This window comes from Anomalospiza imberbis, chromosome 33 (assembly GCF_031753505.1).
Source record: "Anomalospiza imberbis isolate Cuckoo-Finch-1a 21T00152 chromosome 33, ASM3175350v1, whole genome shotgun sequence".
NCBI classification, from domain to species: Eukaryota; Metazoa; Chordata; class Aves; order Passeriformes; family Viduidae; genus Anomalospiza; species Anomalospiza imberbis.
Window position 1 is genome coordinate 333,454 of NC_089713.1, and position 22,152 is coordinate 355,605.

The following is a 22,152-nucleotide window of genomic DNA, read 5'->3' on the forward strand; positions in this document are numbered from 1 at the left end:
CCTGCAGGGCCATTTCCGGCTCAGCTTTGGGGTCCTGCAAGACCCAAACATCCCCTGCCCTGCCAAACAACCCTGCCGGAGACCCCGCGATGGATTTGGGGCGAGCTCCCCCTCCCCGCTCCCCTGCGGTTCTGGGGGGGCGATGCCGGCGGAGCCGCAGGAGCCGCGGCCCGAGCGGGGGAACCGCGTGGGGTTGGGGCTGGGGCTGCTCCTCCTCCCGCTCCTCCGCTGTCCCTCCTCCCGCTCCTCTTCCTCCTGGTCCTTCTTTTCCTCCCGCTCCTCTTTTTCCCTTTCCTTTTCCTCCTCCTCTCTCCCTCCTCTCCCTCCCGCTCCTCCTCCGCTCCCAGCCCGGCCCGGGCGGTGCCGACACCCAAAAGCAGCCGCGCTCTGCCCTGGGGGGGTTCCAAAGCGGCCCCGCCCCGCCCGGCACTGGGAGCGCTACTGGGAGTACTGGGAACGATGGCGAGAGCACCGGGAAGGAGCTGGGAGCGCTCTCCCTCCCAGTACCGCTCTTACTGGGAGCACTGGGAACGATGGTAAGAGCACCGGGAAGGAGCTGGGAGCGCTCTCCCTCCCAGTACCGCTCTTACTGGGAGCACTGGGAACGATGGTAAGAGCACCGGGAAGGAGCTGGGAGCGCTCTCCCTCCCAGTACCCGCCTCACTGGGAGCACTGGGAGGGAACTGGGAGCAAACAGCGCCCGGACGCGGCTGCAGCCGGCGGGGGCGGGGCCAGGCCGAGGGGCGGGGCTATGCAAATACGGCGGGAGCAGCGCGGGGTTTGCTCGGTCACGTGAGGGCCGGGGGGGCTGGAGCGATGGCGGCGGCGTCGGTGAGAGGGGACAGGGACCGGGAATGGGGACAGGGAATGGGAATGGGGACAGGGAATGGGAATGGGGACAGGGACCGGGAATGGGGACAGGGAATGGGAATGGGGACAGGGACCGGGAATGGGGACAGGGAATGGGAATGGGGACAGCGACCGGGAATGGGGACAGGGACCGGGAATGGGGACAGGGAATGGGAATGGGGACAGGGACCGGGAATGGGGACAGGGACCGGGAATGGGGACAGGGAATGGGAATGGGGACAGGGAATGGGAATGGGGACAGGGACCGGGAATGGGGACAGGGAATGGGAATGGGGACAGGGAATGGGAATGGGGACAGGGAACGGGAATGGGGACAGGGAGTGGGAATGGGGACAGGGACTGGGAATGGGGACACAAAGTGGGGACAGGGACAGGGAATAAGACCGGGAATGGGGACAGAGACCAGGAATAGGACTGGGAATGGGACTGGGAATGGGGACAGCAATCAGGACTGGGGACAGGGACTGGGAATGGGACCGGGAAGGGGGGCAGAGACCAGGAATAGGACTGGGAATGGGACCAGGAATGGGGACAGGACAGGGGGTCCTTGACCAGCTTCCCCAGAACCTCCACCAGGGTCTCCCAGTGCAACCGGAGCCGCTCAGCCTGGTGTCCCCAAAGCCCTGAGCAGCCCCCAGGGCCCTCCCAGGAACCCTCCGGTCCCTCAAAGCCAGCATCCCCCACATTCCCTGCAAGACCCCCATGTCCCCATCCTTGTCTTAGCTCAACGTCTTTATTTTTACCTGCTTTTGAGGGTTTTGAAAGGGCAAAGACAAATGAAAAGAAAAATCCAGGCCAAGGGGAGCCAGGAGGATGTGGAGCCCCCAGCCAGGTGTCTTCCCAACGCGGATCAGCGGCACCACGGATCACCGGGGCTCTGCCCACCGGGGCTCACTGGGGATCATCCAGCACGGATCCTCCCGTGGGGGATGGAGCTGGAGCAGCGCACGGAGCTCTTCCCACACTGGGGGCACTCGCAGGGCTGCCCTTGGTGGTGCCTCTGTTGGTGTTGGGTCAAGGCTGGGCTGTGTGAGGAGCTCTTACCACACCTGGGACACTCGTAGGGCCTGGGACATCACCAGGAGCGGGGCTGGGATGTGCTCTGGTGCCTGGGACATCACCAGGAGCGGGGCTGGGATGTGCTCTGGTGCCTGGGACACCACCAGGAGCGGGGCTGGGATGTGCTCTGGTGCCTGGGACATCACCAGGAGCGGGGCTGGGATGTGCTCTGGTGCCTGGGACATCACCAGGAGCGGGGCTGGGATGTGCTCTGGTGCCTGGGACATCACCAGGAGCGGGGCTGGGATGTGCTCTGGTGCCTGGGACATCACCAGGAGCGGGGCTGGGATGTGCTCTGGAGCCTGGGACATCACCAGGAGCGGGGCTGGGATGTGCTCTGGTGCCTGGGACATCACCAGGAGCGGGGCTGGGATGTGCTCTGGTGCCTGGGACATCACCAGGAGCGGGGCTGGGATGTGCTCTGGTGCCTGGGACATCACCAGGAGCGGGGCTGGGATGTGCTCTGGTGCCTGGGACACCACCAGGAGCAGAGCTGGGATGTGCTCTGGTGCCTGGGACATCACCAGGAGCGGGGCTGGGATGTGCTCTGGTGCCTGGGACATCACCAGGAGTGGGGCTGGGATGTGCTCTGGAGCCTGGGACATCACCAGGAGCAGGGCTGGGATGTGCTCTGGTGCCTGGGACATCACCAGGAGCGGGGCTGGGATGTGCTCTGGTGCCTGGGACATCACCAGGAGCGGGGCTGGGATGTGCTCTGGTGCCTGGGACATCACCAGGAGCGGGGCTGGGATGTGCTCTGGTGCCTGGGACACCACCAGGAGCGGGGCTGGCTGTGATGCTCTCCGGTGCCTGGGACATGACAAGGGGCGGTGCTGGCTGGGGTCTGTTTGGTGCCTGTGAAGTGCCAAGGGCAGTGTCCCAGCAGGGCAGCTCTCAGTGTCCCCAGCAGGTCACAGTGTCCAGTGCAGCCCGTGCCAGCGGTCACTGCGCACACGGGGCAGGCTGGGCTGGACGGGGGTCGGGGCAGAAACGCCGCCCCCGGGACTGGGCTCTCCCCCTGCCTCTGGGGCCCAGCCCCTGCTGGGAGCGCCTTGGGCAGGGCACGGGGCTGCTGCTGGGCCAGGGGGACAGGCCTTGCCCCCTGCCAGCTGCCCGGGCCCCTCTGATGCCTGTCCCACGTCCCTGTGGCTCCTGTCCCCACCACTCCCCACCACCTTCACTCCCTCCATCAAAGCCCCACTCAACCTCTGCACCGTGACCTCTGGAAAGAAAGAAAGAATGAAGGAAAGGAAGTGTTGTCTCTTCACCCTGGCTGGATGCCAGGCACCCACCAAAGCTGCTCTCTCACTCCCCTCCAGAGATGGCCAGGAGAGAGAAAACAGAAGGAAGGCTTCATGGGTTGAGTTAAGGACTGGGGCAGATCACTCAGCAAATGCCATCATGGGCAAAACATTTTCAAAATTAGAGATATTAGTGGAATTTATTGCTATCCAGACCAGAGCAGGATAGTGAGAAGTAAAATAAAGCTTTAAAAACACTTTCTGCCCATCCCTCTCTCCTTTCCAGCTCTACCTCCTCCCCCAGTGGGTGCAGGGAGACAGGGAATGGGGGTTCTGGTCAGGTCATCACCTCTTGTTTCTCCTGCTGCTCGGGGAGAGGAGTCGTTCCCCTGCTGTGCTGGGGTCCCTCCCCGAGACACTTCTCCATGAACTTCTCCAAGGTGAGTTCATCTCAGGGACAGCAGTTCTTCACAAACTGCTGCAGCGTGGCTCGCTCTTCCATGGGCTCACAGGTCCTAGCAGGACCCTGCTCCAGCGTGGGCTCCTCTCTCCAGGGGTTTGCAGGTCCCTGCCAGGTCCCTGCTCCAGCACAGGTTTCTCGTGGGGTCACAGCTCCGCTCAGGCATCCCCCTGCTCCGGCACGGGCTCCTCCAGGCGCTGCAGGTGCATCTCTGCTCTCCGTGCCCTCCGTGGGCTGCAGGGGCCCAGCTGCCTCACCAGGGACTGCACCAGGCAATCTCAGGGCAATCAGCTCCAGCACCTGGAGCAGCTCCTGCCCCTTCTGCCCTGCCCTGGGGTGTGCAGAGCTGTTCCTCTCACATGTTCTCACCCGGCTCTTCCCTGCTCACAGTTATAGCTACACGATCACCAATTTTTTCTTTCTCAAATCTCTTATCCCAAAGGCGTTACCACCATTTCTAACTGGCCCAGCCTTGGCTGGCGGCTGGTCCATCCTGGAGCGGGCTGGAATTGACTCTGTGGGACATGGAGGAGCAGCTGCTCTCACAGAAGGTGCTCCTAGAGCCCCTCCCTTACCAAAACCTGGCCATGCAAACCTCGTATAAGTATGGTAGGGTTTTTATTACCATTATGATTTCATTTATCTCTATTTTTATTACTAGTATTTTTAGTCTTTTTGACTCTATATTAATAGTGGCTATAGTAGAAACAGGTTCTTCATTGCAAGTAGAAGTTAGAATTTTGTCAGCCTCTTGCCCTGCCCTGTTCTGTGTCATTGCTGCGTGTGAAGCCGCTGCTGCCAGGGCTCCCCATTTCCCTGGTTTGGGAAATTCCATGGCATTGCTCCCATGTCAGAAAGAGAGGGCTCATTCCATTCAAATGGATTGCCTGAGCTCTTCTAGTCCCAGTGTTGGAAGCTTGTTTTCTAACATTGTTGACTTTCTCAGCTTCTGTTAACATTTGTGATTTTATCACAAAATGTTCTCGGATGTGATTTTCCAAGATTCTCTAATCAGCTTTCAGTTTGCTCTTGGATTTCTTAATGGTGTGTCCGAACCGAAGGCAGCATTTTGGGTGGGAAGGCTTCAGTCGGAGCTGGGATTGCCTCAGCAGCAGCGGGTTTTGCACATGTCAGCAGAGCTCACAGAGATTCCGGGAGCTGAATATTCTGCCTCGTTCGGAAGCCGCAGTGCCCGGCTCGGGGGAGCTGCGCTGGGAGCTGCAGGTTGTGCCGGGGCCGGGCAATGGCCGGAGCCCCCGGCAAGGGCCGGCGATGGACACCGACCCTTTGCTGGGCAGGGGCTCGGGGCCCTGCGGCGCCGGGCGGTCGGTGCCCGGTCACGGCGGGACTGCGGGAGCCGGGAGCAGCGAGAGAGCCCGGGCGGAACATCAGCACCGGGGCGGGCACGGCCTGGGAGGGGGCACAGCCCGGGGGTCCCGCGGAGCCTCCCTGCTCCAGAGCCGCAGCTGCGACAGCGGGGCCGCTGCCGGGATCTTTGGGGCAGGGAGAGCCGCAGGCGGGCGTTCCAAGTGCCTCCTTCGGGGCAGGATTTTGTCCCGGTGCGGGGGAATTCCCGCGGGCTGGGGCCGCTGCCGAGCGCCGCCGCCTTTCCCGGGAGCCCCCGGGCAGAGCTCTCTGCTCGGGCTGGGAAAAACACGCTCACTCTCCTGTGAAAATTTAAACATTTTAATACAGGACGATAGGAGACAAGGACCATAGAGCAAAGGTTGTTACGGCCGGGTGCATCTTGGCACTGAACCAGGAGCACACTTATCTCCGGAGATGTCCATTAAATACCTTTTCCCTTCCATCAGCCTGTTGCATATTCATAGACCCTTATGCATAGTAAACTTTTTTCCCAAACTAGTTTACATATTCCAAGAACTGTTTAGAGTGGCTCCCCTTCCTCGGTTCCACCCTTTTAGAGCATGCGTATTCCTTGTTTGTGGTTTTAGTCCTTTTTTATCATCATCTTCAGTTATGTCCCCGGCCCTCACTGCCTTCAGACGGTGAGTGCTGATCGTTGGCAGATCCGTACAGGTGTCCTCATCCTGTGTTCATTGCCATCCAAGCAGGCACTTTAACACAAGCATACTTGTTAGAAACATTCCCGGTACGAAAAGTGATTTCAGCATTTAATGTAATAAAAAAAGAAAGGCCTAAAGCATGGAGGCCCGCAGGCTGAGCAGGAGCGCTTCCCTCAAGGATGCTGCAGCGCCGGCGCTGGGTCTTCTGAGCAGCGACGTCCCCGACGTTCCAGGTGGAGCAGCACAGGTTCCGTGGGTCAGAAGCCCCCTTTTTATCCTGTTTGTTGTCCCTTTGGATCGGTTTCTTTTTGGATCCCTCATTTGCATGAAGGTTTAGGCGCTCGATTGGCCCGCGGCAGTTCAGTCCAGGCTGGCTCCTTTCCCTTGGGGGGGGGCTGCACTTCACTTAGGTGTAATACGGTACGTGGAGTACCGTATTTCTTCTAACTACCCTTCAAACCTCTTTTACCATAACCAAACCAACAGTACACGCTCAACAGCGATCAACTATTTTACAATAGTTTCTAACCTATTTTAACAATTCCCCCTCTAACGATTTGATCAGTCTTCTAGCCTGCATCAGCCTTTTAAAGTCCAATTTCTAATTTTCTCAGTTTCTCATACTGTTCAAGCATATCTCTGGCATTCTGATCACTCTGTTCTTTTATTAGCGTTACTTTTTTGTCATTTTTCCCTTCTACATTACCTTGCAGCATGATGCTGCCTTGGCCAATGCTGGGTACTATCAGGACTAGACATGGAATTGCACATGGTAGAAATATTACACTTACTAGTGCACACACTACAAAGAAGACCAATTTCTTCCACCATTTACCGTTCCAGGTGAACAAGTTGTCCCGCCTATCGGGGTCTCCAAAAAGGGGGTCCATTTTTGCGTTCCAGCATAGGTTAGTTTCCTAATATTTTGAGTAATGTTTTTAATTACATGACTGTGGTCATCTATCTCTACGCAGCATTCTGAAATGTTAAATTTCCCACAGATCCCTCCTTCCTCTGCAAGGAGGTAGTCCACTGCCAATCGAATTTGGTAAATTACTGATCATGTTTGTGGTTGCTGCTGGCTCAAGAGAGCAATGGTCAGAGTTGTTTGATTGGACATTATTTCAAGTACTGCTTGTAAACGGATGATTCGATTGAGCATGTATACTGGGCTTCTGTACCCCCAGGATCCACCCTGGGCCCAGGCAGCCGGCCCATAAGTATCGATAATCTTTTGTGGGGTCCAAATTTAATTGTTCCAATTTTGGGTTCTGCCAAGTAAACTCCTTTTCTTTCTGGCCAGATCATCATATACTGGGACTCCCAAGTTTGATTTCAAGCAGTAACAAAAAGGATGGTTTTACTGCTCCAATTGTGCAGCTCGTGGTCCACCCTCCCGGTAACTTCACATACGCTGTGTTACCACAGACCCAAAATAAATTTTTAGGTGCATCCCAGAAATTAGAATCTTGATTTGTTGTATGTTTCCAATATTTGGATAGGGTTTCTATTGCCCAGAATGGGTCAATATAATCTCCTAAGCATTCAAACAGTTTTTCACTGTATGCACATCTACTTTCAGTTTTTTCTGTTGACCAATATGAATGGGGGGTTTCTGGGATCCACCTGGGGTGTGTGTGTCATTTGCTGCTAGATATCTTTCACATGGTGTTTCTCCTGCTTCTATAGTATACATTTTCCCTTTTCTTGATAAACACTCTTCCCCTATTATTGTGGATTTTAGCTTCCACTCTCCTTCCCTTCTTTTGGGTACTACCATACTTTTTTTTCATGTAATCCATTTAAAAATGTCTAGGGGACCCAAACTGATACCATCCTATGGCCAAATTTTAAGTGTGTCCCCTTGCACACCCAACAATCAGTCAAATTAAATTCTTTTGTAATCTTTTCCACCATATCGATAAAAAGATTCTTACCATTTATTTGTCCCTCCCTATCCCTTTGTCCTTTCAATTGCACTTCTTTCTCCTTGAATGTATCCTCTAAGTTGGTTTTACTTTCTTGTTCAAAACATACCCATCTTTCTTTCATGGGGCACTCTCCTGAGATCCTCTGACTTGGGTTTGCAATAGTTTTAGCCAGCCAATATATTTCATTATCCTCTTTACAGGTTGTTAACTGGGAGTGGTCGATACATTTGGGATTCATGTTGGTGTGCACTCTGATGAAGGCACTTACTGTATCTCCTCTACACAAGGGATAGTAACACTTCTCACAAGTGTTTCCTCCACTTCCTCCGAAGTGGATGAGTAGCAGCATTGCTACCAGTGGGAGTCTGGTACGGGCTGGCCTCCTCACCTCTCGATCCACAGGGCTTTTCTCGGTGCCCTGAGAGTCTTTCCCAGAGGTAGTTCCTGGTCCAGTCTTGCCTCCCACCTCTGGTTTTCCCTCCTTCTGGAGACATTCTGCCATGACCCTTATCTCACCAACTCCCTTCCCTCAATTTGGTCCCAATGAGGGTTGCAAGGGGAGTGCTCTATGGAGCAGTACTGGAAACTGAGATGTTATTCTGATTGTCAATTCTTAGCTAAACAAAACTTAAATTTATCCTATAACTATAACAAACATTAGCAAACTTTAATGATATACGGATAACAATGTAGAGGTTTCCTGTGGGGGGGTTGTGTTCAGGGTTGCACTTCTTTTGGTGCTTTCCTCAGGACCAGTTTCAAGTCTTTATCGTCTCTGCTGGCTATAGTCCATTCGCTTGCCTCAGCTGGGGGTTGTACTGGACCCTTCACTCGACTTGCATGAGTCCAGCCCCGCTCCTTTGTTCTCACTGTGGTGTTTGCTGCAAGCAGTGCCTGGAAGGGGCCTTCAAAGCGAGCAGTTAGTGGAGGGTTTTTCCATGATTTCATCAACACCCAGTCTCCTGGGTTAGTACCATGTATTTTACAGTCCAGTGGGGAAGTTTGAGGAAGGTAGCCCTTTTTCCTTAGTTCTTCCAGGGTTGTTGTTAGTGTTTCTATATATTTTTGCATGGTCATCCCCCCCTCTTGATGTTCCCCAGTACTGTATGGGGTAAGCAAGAAAGGCAGCCCAAACAACATTTCACAAGGAGAGACCCCTAGATCTGTTCTGGGTCTCGTTCTTATTCGTCATAGGGCTAGTGGTAAACATTTGACCCAATTCCATTGGCTTTCTAAGACCAATTTTGTTAAAATATTCTTTAAGGTTTGATTTACCCTCTCGACCCTCGCAGAACTCTGAGGGTGCCAAGGGGTGTGTAACTCCCACTTCATTCCCAGGGCCCCGAGGACTTGTTGCAGAACACTGGATGTAGAGTGGGGGCCACGGTCTGAATCAATAAAATTTACTAGCCCGTATCTCGGAATAATTTCTTCTAAAAGAACTTTTGTCACAGTTTGGGCTGTCTCCCTTCTCGTGGGGAATGCCTCAAACCAGTGGGTTAGATGGTGAATCTCCTCTGGGGAGAAGAGGATGTTCATAATAGGATGCAGCTCTTCCCAGGTGTGTATATTGGGACCCAGGAACTGATCTGTTTGCTGTGCGGTGCCAGTTGGATCTTCTATTAAACCAACTAGCTCTTTCTTATATATTCTTGCTTCAGAAGCGGTCAGGGGTACATTTATAACACCTATTCCTCCTACCCCACACCTAGTGGAACTTCCCTCAGGGGAAGCAGCCTGTCAGGATTTACCTCTGGCCTTACACCACTTTTTGATCTGGTATTACAGTAAGGGCCAGCATCTGAAGGCTTATTTGACTGGCTCACTAATTCTTTGTTATCACGTTGGGAGGGCTCAGTTGTTAGGTTGGAGGATATATCCAGAGGTTTTTTCTCAGGGAAAGGTGCTCTATTCTGACTTACAGGTGAAGCAAGTTGTATGTTAGTGGGGGTAGGAGGCAACGGGGAAAAAGCACCAAGGGGTGGATATATATGGGGAGTGGGGTTGTTGGAGGGGGTAAAAATGGCATGGAGATTCCCTGAGGAGATAGAGAAGGGGCAGGGATCATTGGAGGGGGTAAAGGTAGGTTTTGAGAAGCAGGAGGCTGGGTGTTAAGTGGGGGGGTGGCTTCATAGTGTGAAAAAAGCCAATCACTTGGGGTTTTTTTAGTTTTAAAAGTTTATTAGTAATAAAATAGTTATAAAAATAGCAATAAAATTAGAGTAATAAAAATTTGGACAGTGAGGATTAGGACAATTACAAGACAATAAAAAGTAAAGAATTATGGATGTCCGGATGTTTTTGGGCACTAAGCTGCCAAAAACATGCCTTGTGAACAAAGGAATTACCCTTAAAAGCAACAGCCTGATGCATATTCATATATATCTCATACATGATGCATAAATTCCATGCAAATTAAGAATTTCTCTGGTTGTTGTCAACTTCTTCCCCTTAATCCTAGTGGTTCCATAAAGATGGAGAGAAGGTGGAAGAATGTTTGTCTTTTCCGATAAGGAGGCAGTAACTCTTTATGTGTCTTGTCGCTGTTACTTCTGTGCAAAGAGTTTCTTGATTATCTTATCCCTTTTCTTGAGCTAGTAAAAATATCAGACATTGCAGAGTTTCTATTTTAACATTGTGTTATAACCTAGAACTATATTTAACACACTACTTACGAGAATTAATACAGCATAACTTTCTATCATTGCACATATAATATTTGTTTTAATATTTGTGAAAAAAGCCAATAATAAAATATGCATTTTTCACACCTTGCCCTCACTGCCCTTTTGTCACACACACACACACAGGGACAGTTCTCAGTTCATTTCTGGTTTGATTTCCTGCATTTTGTTTGGTTTTGTTGTTGCTTTGTTTCCTTGGTGTGCCTGCAGTATCCAGTCAGGAGCAGAGTGACTCTTGCCAAGGAACTTTGTGGTGCTGTCGCTTAATATTAAATCTGTTTTTTGCTGATCCCTTGCTGGGGATTTTTTCAGCGCTCTCAAGCCCTCGTTGGTAACAGGGTGAAGGAGCCCTGGCCCAGGCTCTGGCCCTGGGGGACACAGGCACGCTGCCGGGGGGTCCCTGTCCCCCTGTCCCACCCCCCCTATGGCCCCAGCCCCCGTCCCCGTGTCAGGCTCTGGGGTCGATCTCGTGGAACATCCTCTGGGGGAGGCTGCGGCGCCGGGGGCGGGGGGACCTGGGGGGACAGGGGACCCCGCTGTGCACGAGCAGCGTTGGACTTCTCTGGGGGATAGTGGGAACGGGGGCCGGGGTGGAGTGACCTCCCCAGTGACCTCACACAGCCCCTGTGATGTCACAGAGCTCCTGTGATGTCACACAGCTGCCCTGTGATGTCACAGCCTGCTCTTTGAGGTCCCAGTCTGCTCTGTGATGTCAAAAAATCTGCCCTGTGATGTCACAGACACCCTGTGATGTCACAGCCAGCTCTATGATGGCACAGCCACCTTTGTGATGTTATGCAGCCTCGCTTTGATGTTGCAGCCTGCTCTGTGATTTCTCAGTCAGCTCTGTGATGTCACAACCCACTCTGTATTGTCTCAGCCTTCTCTGTGACATCACACAGCTGCTCTGTGATGTCACAGAGCCCTTTTCTATGATGGCAGAGTCTTCTCTGTGGCCTCACAGCCCATTCTGTGATGTCACAGTGCCAGCCTGTAATGTCACAGCTGACTTTGTGACATCACAGCCTGCTCTGTGATGTCACAGCCTGCTCTGTGATGTCACAGCCTGCTCTGTGATGGCAGAACTCACTTAACATGTCACACAGCACCTCTGTGGGCTCACAGACCCACCCTGTGATGTCACAACACCTTCAGTGATGGAACACAGCCACCCTATAATGTCACAGCACACTCTTTGACCTCACAGCTTGCTCTGCTCTGTGATGTCATACAGGCATGCTCTGATGTCACAGCCTGCTCGGTGATGTCACATAATAAACCAGTGATGTCACAGCCAACTATATGATGTCACAACCTGGTCTGTGATGTCACACAATCACAGAATCACAGAATTGCTGGGTTGGAAGAGACCTTTAAGGCCATCAAGTCCAGCCCATGCCCTAACACCACCTCAGCTAAACCATGGCACTGAGTGCCACATCCAGTCTTTGTTTAAACACATCCCAGGATGGTGACTCCACCACCTCCCTGGATAGACAGTTCTAGTACTTCATCACCCTTTCCATAAAAAACTTTTTTCCTAATATCCAACCTAAATTTCCCTTGGTGCAGCTTAAGACACTGTCCTCTGGTCCTGTCAGTTGCTGTGAGGAGCGAGACCGACCCCCACCCGACTGCAACCACCTTTCAGGGAGTGTGGAGAGTGATAAGGTCACCTCTGAGTCTTCTCCAGGATAAACAACTCCAGCTCCCTCAGTCATTCCTCACAGGACTTGTGTTCCAGACCCCTTGTAATAGATAAGAGAAGTTTCTTTGTTCATCATTAAACAGGAACTCAGGCAAAGGAAGAGGTTTTTTGTGAATAACAGGAAACCTGAGGATATGCTGACTCCTTAGGTTGATTGTACAACTAGGGTCGGGAGGTGTGTAACCATCTATGGAAAGATTGTTACAGGGTCATAAACCCCCAGCGAGGAAGAGGAGGAGAGCCTTCATCCAGACGACCACCAGAAAGCAGGCGGCGACCCCCTAGCAACTGGAGGCGCACGCGCAGAGTACTCCCGGAAAAGCCACAAACGCGGAAGAAGGGGGAGAATAAAGGACCGTGGGAAAAGGGAAGCGGTGTGAGCCTTGGCGGAGCACTGACTCCCCGTCTGCTCCCAGCGCTGTTTGCTTGTCATTACTTGCTGTAATCAATAAAATTCTTTTTATCAATCCCTAAAGGATCAGACAAATTATTTACTTTAACTTAGAACACCCGTTCCCTGCTCTTGCTGCTGCCCCATCTTCAAAGCCTCTCCCTTGGGCTCTTCCTCCCGTGCAGAGCAGCTCTCCTGGACAGGGACGGCAGATGGCACAGCTAGGAAGCAAAGGGAGCACTGAGTCAGTATGGGGACGTTTTCCTTGGCAGCAGCTGCACTTCCATCAGGGAAGGGAAGATCTCAGAGCCTCCCCAGGAGGGTCAGAAAGAAAAAGCAGCCGAGCGGGCCAGGCTGTGGTGAGCGCAGCCGCGGCGGGACTGTCCCGCAGCCCCGGCAGCCCGGCACAGCCGGCACAGCTCCCGGGCCCTGCCGGCACAGCTGCCTTGCCCAAGGACAGCCCCTGTGCCGGCCGGGGCAGCTGCGCTGAGCAGCCCCAGCACGGGCAGGGCCCGCTGCTGCCCCGCCGGGCAGTGCCCACGGCCACAGCCCACGCCACCTTCAGCCCCTCACAGTCCTCTCAGCCCCTCAGTCCCTTCTGACCCATCCCGTACCCCTAGGCCCGCCACCCCTCGGCCTGTGCCACTTCCCTGTCACCTCAGTGCCACCATCGCCCTCGGCTGCCCCACAGCCCTCAGCCCCAGCAGCACCTCAGGGTCACCGTCCCTTCAGCGTCACCGCCCCCTCAGCCCCCTCAGTCTCACCGTCCTTCAGCAGCTCCTCAGGGGACAGTGCCTGGGGCCACCGGCAGCTCCCACCGCTCCAGGGACACCCGGGGCTGGAACTGCTGCTCCGCCCGGCCCGGCCGCCAGCTCGGACCCAGCACAGGGACAGGGGACACAGGGGGCACGGGGGAAAAGCAAGAGGTGAGGGAGGAAGCAGAGCAGGGGAAGAGGTTAAAAAGAGGCCTACATCTATACAGATATCAATCTATGTAACTAAACCCCCATATATCAATACAAATATGCCTATCTACAAATATAACTATATATATGTAAATGTAACTATACACATGTATAAAGGCAACTATGGACATCTACAACTATAACTGCACATTGAAAAATATAAATATATACACCTAAAACTAAAAATAAATTAACTAGACAAATCTCTGTCTATGTAGATAGAAAAGAAAAACTACATAAATCTATAAATACAATACATATATCAATAAATATAGCTATATACATCTAGAAATATAACTAGAGACAGAGGAATTCTACCTGCCCAATGGTCACAGGCTCTCCCTCTGTCTCTTCCTGGCACACAGGGCAGCCCTCCTGGACAAGTTGATCACACGGGATCTGGGAAGCAAAGGGAACACTGAGACAATACTGGCCCTTGTGCAAGTGTCCCTTGAGCACCAATTGTCCTTCTATCAGGGACATTAAAAGATGGCCTGAAAGGCAGACTCTCACTTGGCAACTTGAAGCCTGCTCTATAAAGAACAGGGATCCTTCCAAGTCGTCAAAATGGAACTGTGTAAAGTATTTAAGTATTCTAATAAAGTCTCAGCACCCACAGTGCAAATGGCACCCACGAGAGCTTGAAACACAGACAGTCCCAGTGACAGAGAGACCACAGTCCTCACTGAAATGGCTGAAGGCTGCTGGGGGCTGAGGTATGAACCAGACTGGGACACCCAGCTTGGTGGCACAACTCCCACAAGGTCAGGTTTATTCCCTGCTCTCTTGCCACAGCAGAGGACTCAGTGCCCAAGCCTCTGGCGAAGCGTGGAGGGCAGAGCTCGGGCAGGTTGTGCATGTGCCTTTGAACTAAAGGCACCAGGAAGCACCAACCCTGCAGACAAGAACTCAACTCTTCTCCTCTCCCTTCCTGCCAGAGGCAGGCTCAGAGCAGCCGTCTCACACCTCTCTAAACCAACGGGGGCTCTGTCCTTACCAGGCTCCTCGGGCTCTGGGGAACTGTTCTTGCAGCTCTCGGTGCCAGATGAAGTTTCCTCTACTGCAGCCCGGTTCACAGGCTCCCCTCCTGAAGACTCAGGGGCAACATTCATATTGCCCTTGAAAGAACAATAGAAAAAAAAGAAAACTAAAGATCATTCAGTATTTTGCTGGAATCACATCAAGGATACGGTTACTCCCCTTCTCCATGTAACAGCGTTCAAAAGCTTTCAGCCCAGCCTCTTCCATTCCCCTCCAATGGGTTACCTGAGCAGAGGGAGACCTTTCAGGCAGGGATCTCCTGATCTCCCGGATCATTTGCTCGACGGCAAAGCCAAGATCCACTGGTGGCAATTGCTCTTCACCAGGTGCATTCCAGGCTGAGCCGGAGGCCGTCGATGCTGCACAACCTGCACTGCCAGGTGGAGCGCTGGGGGCTGAAGTGCCCGAGGTGGCTGCAAGAATCCAAAGACATTGGTCACACTCCACAATGTGGCTCTGGGACACAGATCTCTGTTGCTGCATTGGATCAACCATCACAGGAAGCAGGCAGGAAAACCAGGCAGAGAATCTTTTGCCTTTCTAGGTGCCCCTTCTAAATAAGGTTGAGAATTTCGGGCCGAGAATGACAGAGCCTTGTGGAAAAATACTTCAAACAGCCACTTTTCAGGACCTTTTGGAAAAGCAAGGCTACAACTCTTTTCCTACCTCGTGGGTCGTAGGCTGGGGGCTGCTGCTCCCTGTGGAGCTGCTGGAAGCTGCAGGGCTGGATCCTGAGCACCTCCCGGTCGATGGGAGGCAGCTGCCCCCCGTAGAGCTGCTGGAAGCGGCTGCGAGGCCCCTCCCGCCCGAGCGGCAGCAGCGGCTCCCCGTAGAAACCGAAGAAGCCGCAGGGCGGGATGCGCAGCAGCTCCCGCTCGGCGGGCGGCGGCCGCTCCCCATAGAGCTCCTGGAAGCGGCTCGGCCCCTCCCGCCGGGCCGGCACCGGCCGGTCCCTGTGCAGCAGGTGGAAGCCGCAGGGCGGGCGCCGGGCGAGCAGCGGCCGCTGCCCGGGGGGCGGCTGGAAGCGGCCAGGCCGGGGGCTGCGCAGCTCCCGCCCGTCCGGCAGCGTCCGCTCCCTGTGCAGCAGCAGGAAGCCGCTGGGCGGGCGCCCGGGCGGCAGCGGCGGCCGCTCCCTGGAGAGCGGCTTGAAGCGACTGCGCCCGTCCCGCCCGTGCGGCAGCGGCCGCGCCCCGGGGAGCTGCTGGGAGCCGCGGGGCGGGCGCCTGCGGCCCTCCCGCCCCGCCGCCGGCCGCTGCCTGTTGGCCGCGCTCCGGCGCCTGATGCGGAGCAGGAGGTCGGGGCGGTGGCGGCGAAAGCAGGGGTTGCCGTAGTGGAGCCAAGCCCCGGCATCGCCCGGCGCAGCTGAGCCAACCCGGCCCGGCACCCTGCGGAAGCCGTAGCGGTAGAGCTGGCGCACGAAGCTGCGGAACTGCGTGGCCCTGAAGGTGTGCGGGGCCGGGCCCCGGGCGTCGCCCGGGCTGAGCAGCTCCCGCTCGAAGAGGGAGCGGTGGATGAGCAGCCCCCGGGCCCGGCTGTCCCAGCGCACGGAGCGGACGCGGGGGCTGTTCGCCAGGCGCCACAGCTTGGCGGGGAAGGCGCTGGCTCTGAGCCCGGCGGGCAGCGGCAGCTCCGCCATGGCGCCGCTCGCCGGCTGTCGCCACAGCGGCCCCGGCGCAACGGCCGCGTGGGGATACCATAGGGACAGAGCCAACGCGGGGATTTGGAGCCTGGGGGTGCTGGCACCAAAGTCCTGCTCTTGAGAGGGGTGCAGGGACACAGGGGCTGTCAGAGGACAATGAGAGACAGGGGACAGGAGGCCATAATGGGCCAAGCAAGATCCTGCCCAGCGTGGCAGCAAAGGCATTTCCTCCCCGTGGCCTTGGCACTCCAGGGCACCCCAAAAAGGGCCGAGGAGTCCTGTGTGTAACCAGGAGGGATGACTGACATCACTGTGGGTCCCGGCATTCCCCAGTCCCTTGCTGGCCGTTCAGTGCACATTGGGGCCGCTGGGCATGTGTGGAACTTAGGGATGGGGTGCACAAAATTAAAGGGGGACCCCAAAGTGGAAGGAGTGGAGGCCAAAATCGCTGGGTGGAGACCCCCAAAACGGAGGTGTGAGATCCCAAAATGGAGGGAGAAACCCACAAAATTGGGGCAACGCCCCAAAAACCCACATGAAGCTGTTCTCTCCCTCCATTGTTCACCAACAAGAGTTCCATCTACCAACTCTAATTGCAGCAAATAATTCCAAGTGTTTTAGCTGAAACTCATTCTGAGCAAACTTTGTAGAAGTGATCACAGAATCACAGAATGTTCTGTGTTGGAAGGGATCCACCGAGTCCAATTCTGAAGGGAATGGCTTGCTGGCAGGGTCAGCACCAAAGACACCCACCCCAGCTTAAGGAAGAAGTGTCATTGACTGTAGGGCAAAGCAGCACAGAAGTACAAAAGGATAAGCTAAGCAATGCACCTGATTATTACTAGAAAAGATTGCCTGTAGGGATTCAGAAAGATACATCACCAGTTACCCTCATACTTGACCATTGTCCTGACACACACGTCAGCTGGGGATGCCCTGTCACACCAAGGGATTGGAGAAGCACTCCCAGTAACTGGGAATTCCTATGTGGTTCGCCCACCCTCAAGCGAGGCCGCCAACTTTGCGCCAAGTGAGAGGGCCCAGATTTTATACTATTGAATAAACAAGCTACCACAACTTCTAGTGCGGGAACATCTGGTTTCATCCTCCTCTTGGCCAAGGCTCAGGGAGGAACTAAGGGAGTTTGCTTTGAGCCTACACCTTCAAACAAAGCCAGATAGAGATGTGATAAATGAATATGATTTGTGCCAATAATTGTAACTATATCGATATTTTAGAAAATATTTGTTAAAAAGTAAGAGAGGAAAGTGATATGTAATTAGCATCACAAAACAGATGTTTGCAGATGTTCATAAGATCCAGGATGGAGTATTGAGATATTTCAGCACAAACGGCCTTGGGAAGGACAAAGCTGGGAAAAACTCCAAGAGTGGAATTGACATTGAGACAAATGAAAGTCCAGGCATCTTCTTCTTGGGTAAGATTGGCCTTGAAGACAATTAAGCTGCCCATATGGCCCTGGGCGCAAGGCTGGTGCCCCACAGGACATGGGTGCCACCCACGGTGGGGCACAAGGGGAAGGCTGAGGAAGCAGAGCCCAGAGACTCTGTGGGGGAAATAACAACAATTTATTTATTTTTCTAAAAAGAAGGAGTTGAAGAGCCTTGCTAGTTCTACTGCAGGTGTGGGGAGAGTTTGAGGCCTTTCTCTTTAGGGACTGCTGGGCCCACCCAGGCAAGCAGTGCCTGCCTTGGGTGGGACCAGAGGGTCTGAGGCTGGTGCTCTGGACAGATGGATCAGAGGGACCTGCCTCATCCTGGGGCTGGTCCTGCTCTGGGGACACCGGCACAACTGGCGGATGGCTTTGACCCCTGCTGGGGGTGGCCTCCGTTGTGGCAGCTTCCTCTTCTTCCTCTGTGGGCACTTGAGGGCTGCTGGGTAGAGTCCAAGAGCTGGGTCTGGGGCTGTTAGGGCTGGAGGAGTTGGGGTTGTTTGAGCTGGAGAAGCTGGGGGAACTGTGGCTGTTGGGTCTGGAGAGGCTGGGGGGCTGGAGAAGATGGAACTGGAGCTGCTGGAGCAGCTGCTGGCTGCTGGGCTGTCATCCTCATCTGCGGCAGCGTGGGAGTGCAGCAGACTCTGGGCCCCTGAGCTGCAGTGTCTCACAGTGATGTCGATGGTGCCCTGGACCAGTGGCACTGTGTGTTCCTCCAGGAAGCCCTGCAGACTCTGGATCATGTCCTCCTGGTCTGGCCCACACACACAGAGAACATACAGGATGGCACTCTGTGCTCCTTGCCATCCACCACTGCTCCCTTTGGATGACCTCCATCCTCTGGTTCAGCCAAGTCCGCACAGGGTCCAGAAGTTCCCGTCGTCAACGGAAAAGTCCTGCCCAGACCTTGGGCAGGACACCACCGACAGCTCTGGCTGGTGTCTCCTGAGGAGAAGAGGGATGGGCCGGCACAGGGCCATGGGGGTTGTTCTCGTCCTGGCCGCCGGGAGCTCGCTCTGATGAGCTCGTGGCTGCTGGCAGCTGCTCAGGGGCTGTGATGACAATCTCTAGAGAGTCACCGGCATCATCAGAAAACCTTTTTTGTTTTTGTTGATTAAGACCTTTTGCCAAATTTCTCTGATCTTCTAAAGTTCCCAGTAAAGGCTGTTTTGTTGTTTTGAGCTCATGAGAATCTCTTGTTGATATTTCTCCAGTGCATCCAACTCAGAGGACACAAACAATTGCAATTCCTCTTAAATGTCTCCTTGAGGGAGTTGTTTGGGGGATGGGAGTCAGGGCTTGTGTGTCCTGCTTGGCACAGCCCAGGCAGGGCTTTCACAGCCACATTCCACACTCCATTTCCCAGCTGGAGCTGCTGGTGCCTCTGAGTTCTGCTGCCCCAGCCCCAGGGACGCTCTCCTTGTCTGCCCATTCCCCCACGGTCTCTGGGCAGGGATGGCCTCAGTGGGGGCTGCTGACATCCTCAGCAACTTGGAGGCTGCTGCTGAATTTTACTGCTCCAGAGGCTTCTTCAGCCTTCAGCTCTTCACTTCAGGAATTCAGTGTCCCAGAGCTCATTAACATTCAGAACAGATTAACAAACCAAGCCTCTGGGAATAATGGAAGCATTCAAATCTTTTGTGGTTAATTAGACCAATTTCAGAAGCCTCTTCAAAGTGAATACACTACATTTTAAAAGACAGTGAGAAAATATTTTTTTGGTCCTGTTTAGTTTTTTTTCCCTGTTAATTCATTGATATGTGCACTCTCCAATTGACAGTGAATCCAAGTACCTCCTCATGCAGTTGGAACAGATATGAAAATCAAGACCCTTCGTGGCTGACAATCAGTCAGACTCTGTCCCTACCCCCACCCCACCATTTCCCCCATCCAAGCCCTGGCACTCAGAGCAGCCTTGTGCAAATCTGAGCTCCCTCCAGCCCAGGCTGCACCTGCAGGTTTCAGCTCCTTGGCTCCCACTCCCACCTGCTTTCCCTGGAGAAGGAGCTGCCCGAGACACAGAGGGATGTTCATTTCTTGTCAGCCAACAAAGCCAAGGGAAGGCACAGCTCCATCAAATGCAAAAGTCATTCCTCTGCTAGATATTAACTCCACTTTGCACAGCAGACAGTCCCAGAGCAATGGAAAACACCTTCTGTGCCCAGCACAGATCCCAAGGTCCCCCCAAACCCTCCCTGCCCCGATTCTGCCCAGATTTGCTCTTGGCACACACGAGTCACAGGCTGAAGTCAGGAGCTCCCTCCATGCCCAGAGGGAGGAAAAGAGGGAAAGTGGATGAAGAGCTCTCCTGTGCAGAGCCAAGGTCCAAGTGCCCCTGCAGTGGGAACCACAACTCATCAGGTTTGTGTCCTTTGGGCTCAGGGATGGTGACACTCAGAGGCACAGAAAGGTTTCTGGCCAACAAACACAAGTTGAACATTTGAACAGTTTAATAACCATCACAGCTCTTCCCTCCGCTCTCTGTGATGTCCCAGCAGGATCTGACATGTCCCCAATCCCCAAGGGATATCCAAACAGGAACAGTTTTAGACAGAGACACAAAAAAAGGTAATTCTGTGGTAGATATAAATATAAGTAAGGTGTTGACTAACGTGATATTTATTTGAACTTCAGAAAGATTTGGCAACTCCCTGAACCTCAAAGCAGGAAGCCAGCCAGTGGAGAGCCCCTTGAATTACCAGAGAGCACCGAGATGAGGAAATTTGGGAGCAGCAGGAAGTACATAGATGCAGCTGGTCGAGTGAAGAGATGTCATTAGACAAGGCCATTTCAACAGGAGAGCTGGAAACACCTGAAGGAAGAGGGAGATGATATAAGAGGAGAATATTGGTGACTCAAGTAGATGGGTAGATAGATATTTCTCCTCATTCTGCCATCAGTACACTTCCAGGAAATTCCTGTTCCTAGAGGGAAAACATTGGTGTTTCTTAAAAGTACTCAAGTGACCAAGGTAATAAAATGTCCTTGTATAATATCAACTGTACAAGTATTAAAACCTATACCCCCTTCCAGGCAGACATCAGCTGTGTGCCCACGACCAGGCAGTGCCACTTGTGCCCTGAGGTGCCGAGCTGGGATTGGATCTCTCAGAGAGGAGCTGAGGGAGAGCAGAGCACCTTGCAAGCTGCAGGTCCCTGCCAGCCCCGCAGGGCTCCTGTGCCATCAACATCTGCTCTGCTCCAGCCTGAAACAGGGCCCAGCATGGTGCCGGGACCATCAGAGAGCTGAGGTGTGTGCTGGAATCCAATGCCCTCCCCATGGCGCAGCAGCCCTGCATTTCCCTGCTCCAGCCTTGGTCTCCAGCACAGCCCAGCCGGCTCTGGCCCCACAGCTCTGCTCAGCCCAGGCTGCTCTGGCCACTGGCCCCACGGCCTCAGCCCCTGGCCAGGGCACAGCAGCAGCTGCAGCTCAGCCAGGACTCAGCCCCAGCCATGGGGGAAGGGGCTTGGCCAAGGCCAAAGGAGGCTCCCTGGCTGCCCTGCTCCCCTTGGGCTGAGGTGCTGAGAGCTCTGCAGCCCCTGCTGCCATCCCATCTGCCCAGGCCAGCACAAGAGCCCGGCCTTGGGGCCCTCCAGAGCTGCTCCTGCTCCAGGCCCAGGGCCCATCCCAGAGCTGGGGCAGCCACAAAGCTGTTCCCATTGCTGGTCATTGCTGCTCTGATGGGGATGGATCCTCAGCCACTTGGAGGTTGCTGATGAATTTTACTTCTCCACAGGGCTCTTCTTTCTTGAGCTCTTCCGTTCAGTAATTCCATGAGAAAATCTCATAAACATGAGATTTTCAAAAAATGAGATTTTCTTCAAAACACCCAAGACAAGAAAAGCCCTTGGTAATAATTCAAGTCCTCAATTCTTCTCTGGTTAATTAGACAGATTTCAGTAGTGTATTCAAAGTGAATATGCTATATTGGAAACAGTGCTGAGAGAATTTTTTTTTCCTGTTTATAGATTGATATCAGCAATGTCCAATTGATATTAACCCCCAGCACCTCCTAATGCAGTCTGAATAGATGTGAAAATCAAGACCCTTCATGGCTGACAATCAATCACACTTTGTCCCTACCCCCTCCCCACCATTTCTCTCATCCAACCCCTGGCACTCAGAGCAGCTGAGGAATGGAGTCACACCCAGGGGTGTCCCCAGGGCTCAGGACTGGGGCCAGGTCAGTGAAATCTCTTTATTGCTGATCTGGATGAGGCCATCGAGGGCACCCTCAGGCAGTTCCCAGGTGAGCCCAAGCTGGGTGGGAGTGTGGCTGTGCTGGAGGGCAGGAAGCTATGCAGAGGGATCTGGACAGGCTGGAGCCATGGGCCCAGGACAATTGGATGAGGTTCACCAAGGCCAAGGGCCGGGTCCTGCCCTGGGCTCACAACCACCCCAAATCCCTGGCTGTGCCCTCCCCCTGATCCCCACAGCCTGTCCTGTTTCCTTCATCCCTGCATTGCCAGGGACTTTCTGGGACAAGGGAGCTCTGCTCTGGGGATGGAGGGAGGTCCAAGCGCCACCACTGGAGTGGGAACCACAACTCATCAGGTTTGTGTCCTTTGGGGGTCAGGAACTGGTGAGACTCAGAGGCACAGAAAGTTTCTCTTCATGGACAACAGACAATGGTTGAACAGGACACAATTTAATAAAAATCACACTCATCCCTGAGCTATGTGC

The 22,152-nt window shown here is 53.9% G+C and overlaps 2 protein-coding genes across 4 annotated transcripts in view; one reads left to right on the top strand and one right to left on the bottom strand.

The window, feature by feature from the left end:
* Positions 1-22,152, bottom strand: part of LOC137463965 (zinc finger protein 208-like) — a 1,270,300-nt gene that overhangs the window by 241,213 nt on the left and 1,006,935 nt on the right. The window contains exon 7 of the mRNA XM_068175306.1: positions 1,834-1,937. Within this exon, the coding sequence (XP_068031407.1) occupies positions 1,834-1,937 (104 nt within the window). The remainder of the gene's footprint in view (positions 1-1,833; positions 1,938-22,152) is intronic.
* LOC137463966 (zinc finger protein 271-like) overlaps positions 1-22,152 on the top strand; it is a 1,077,684-nt gene that overhangs the window by 40,155 nt on the left and 1,015,377 nt on the right. The window lies entirely within an intron of this gene.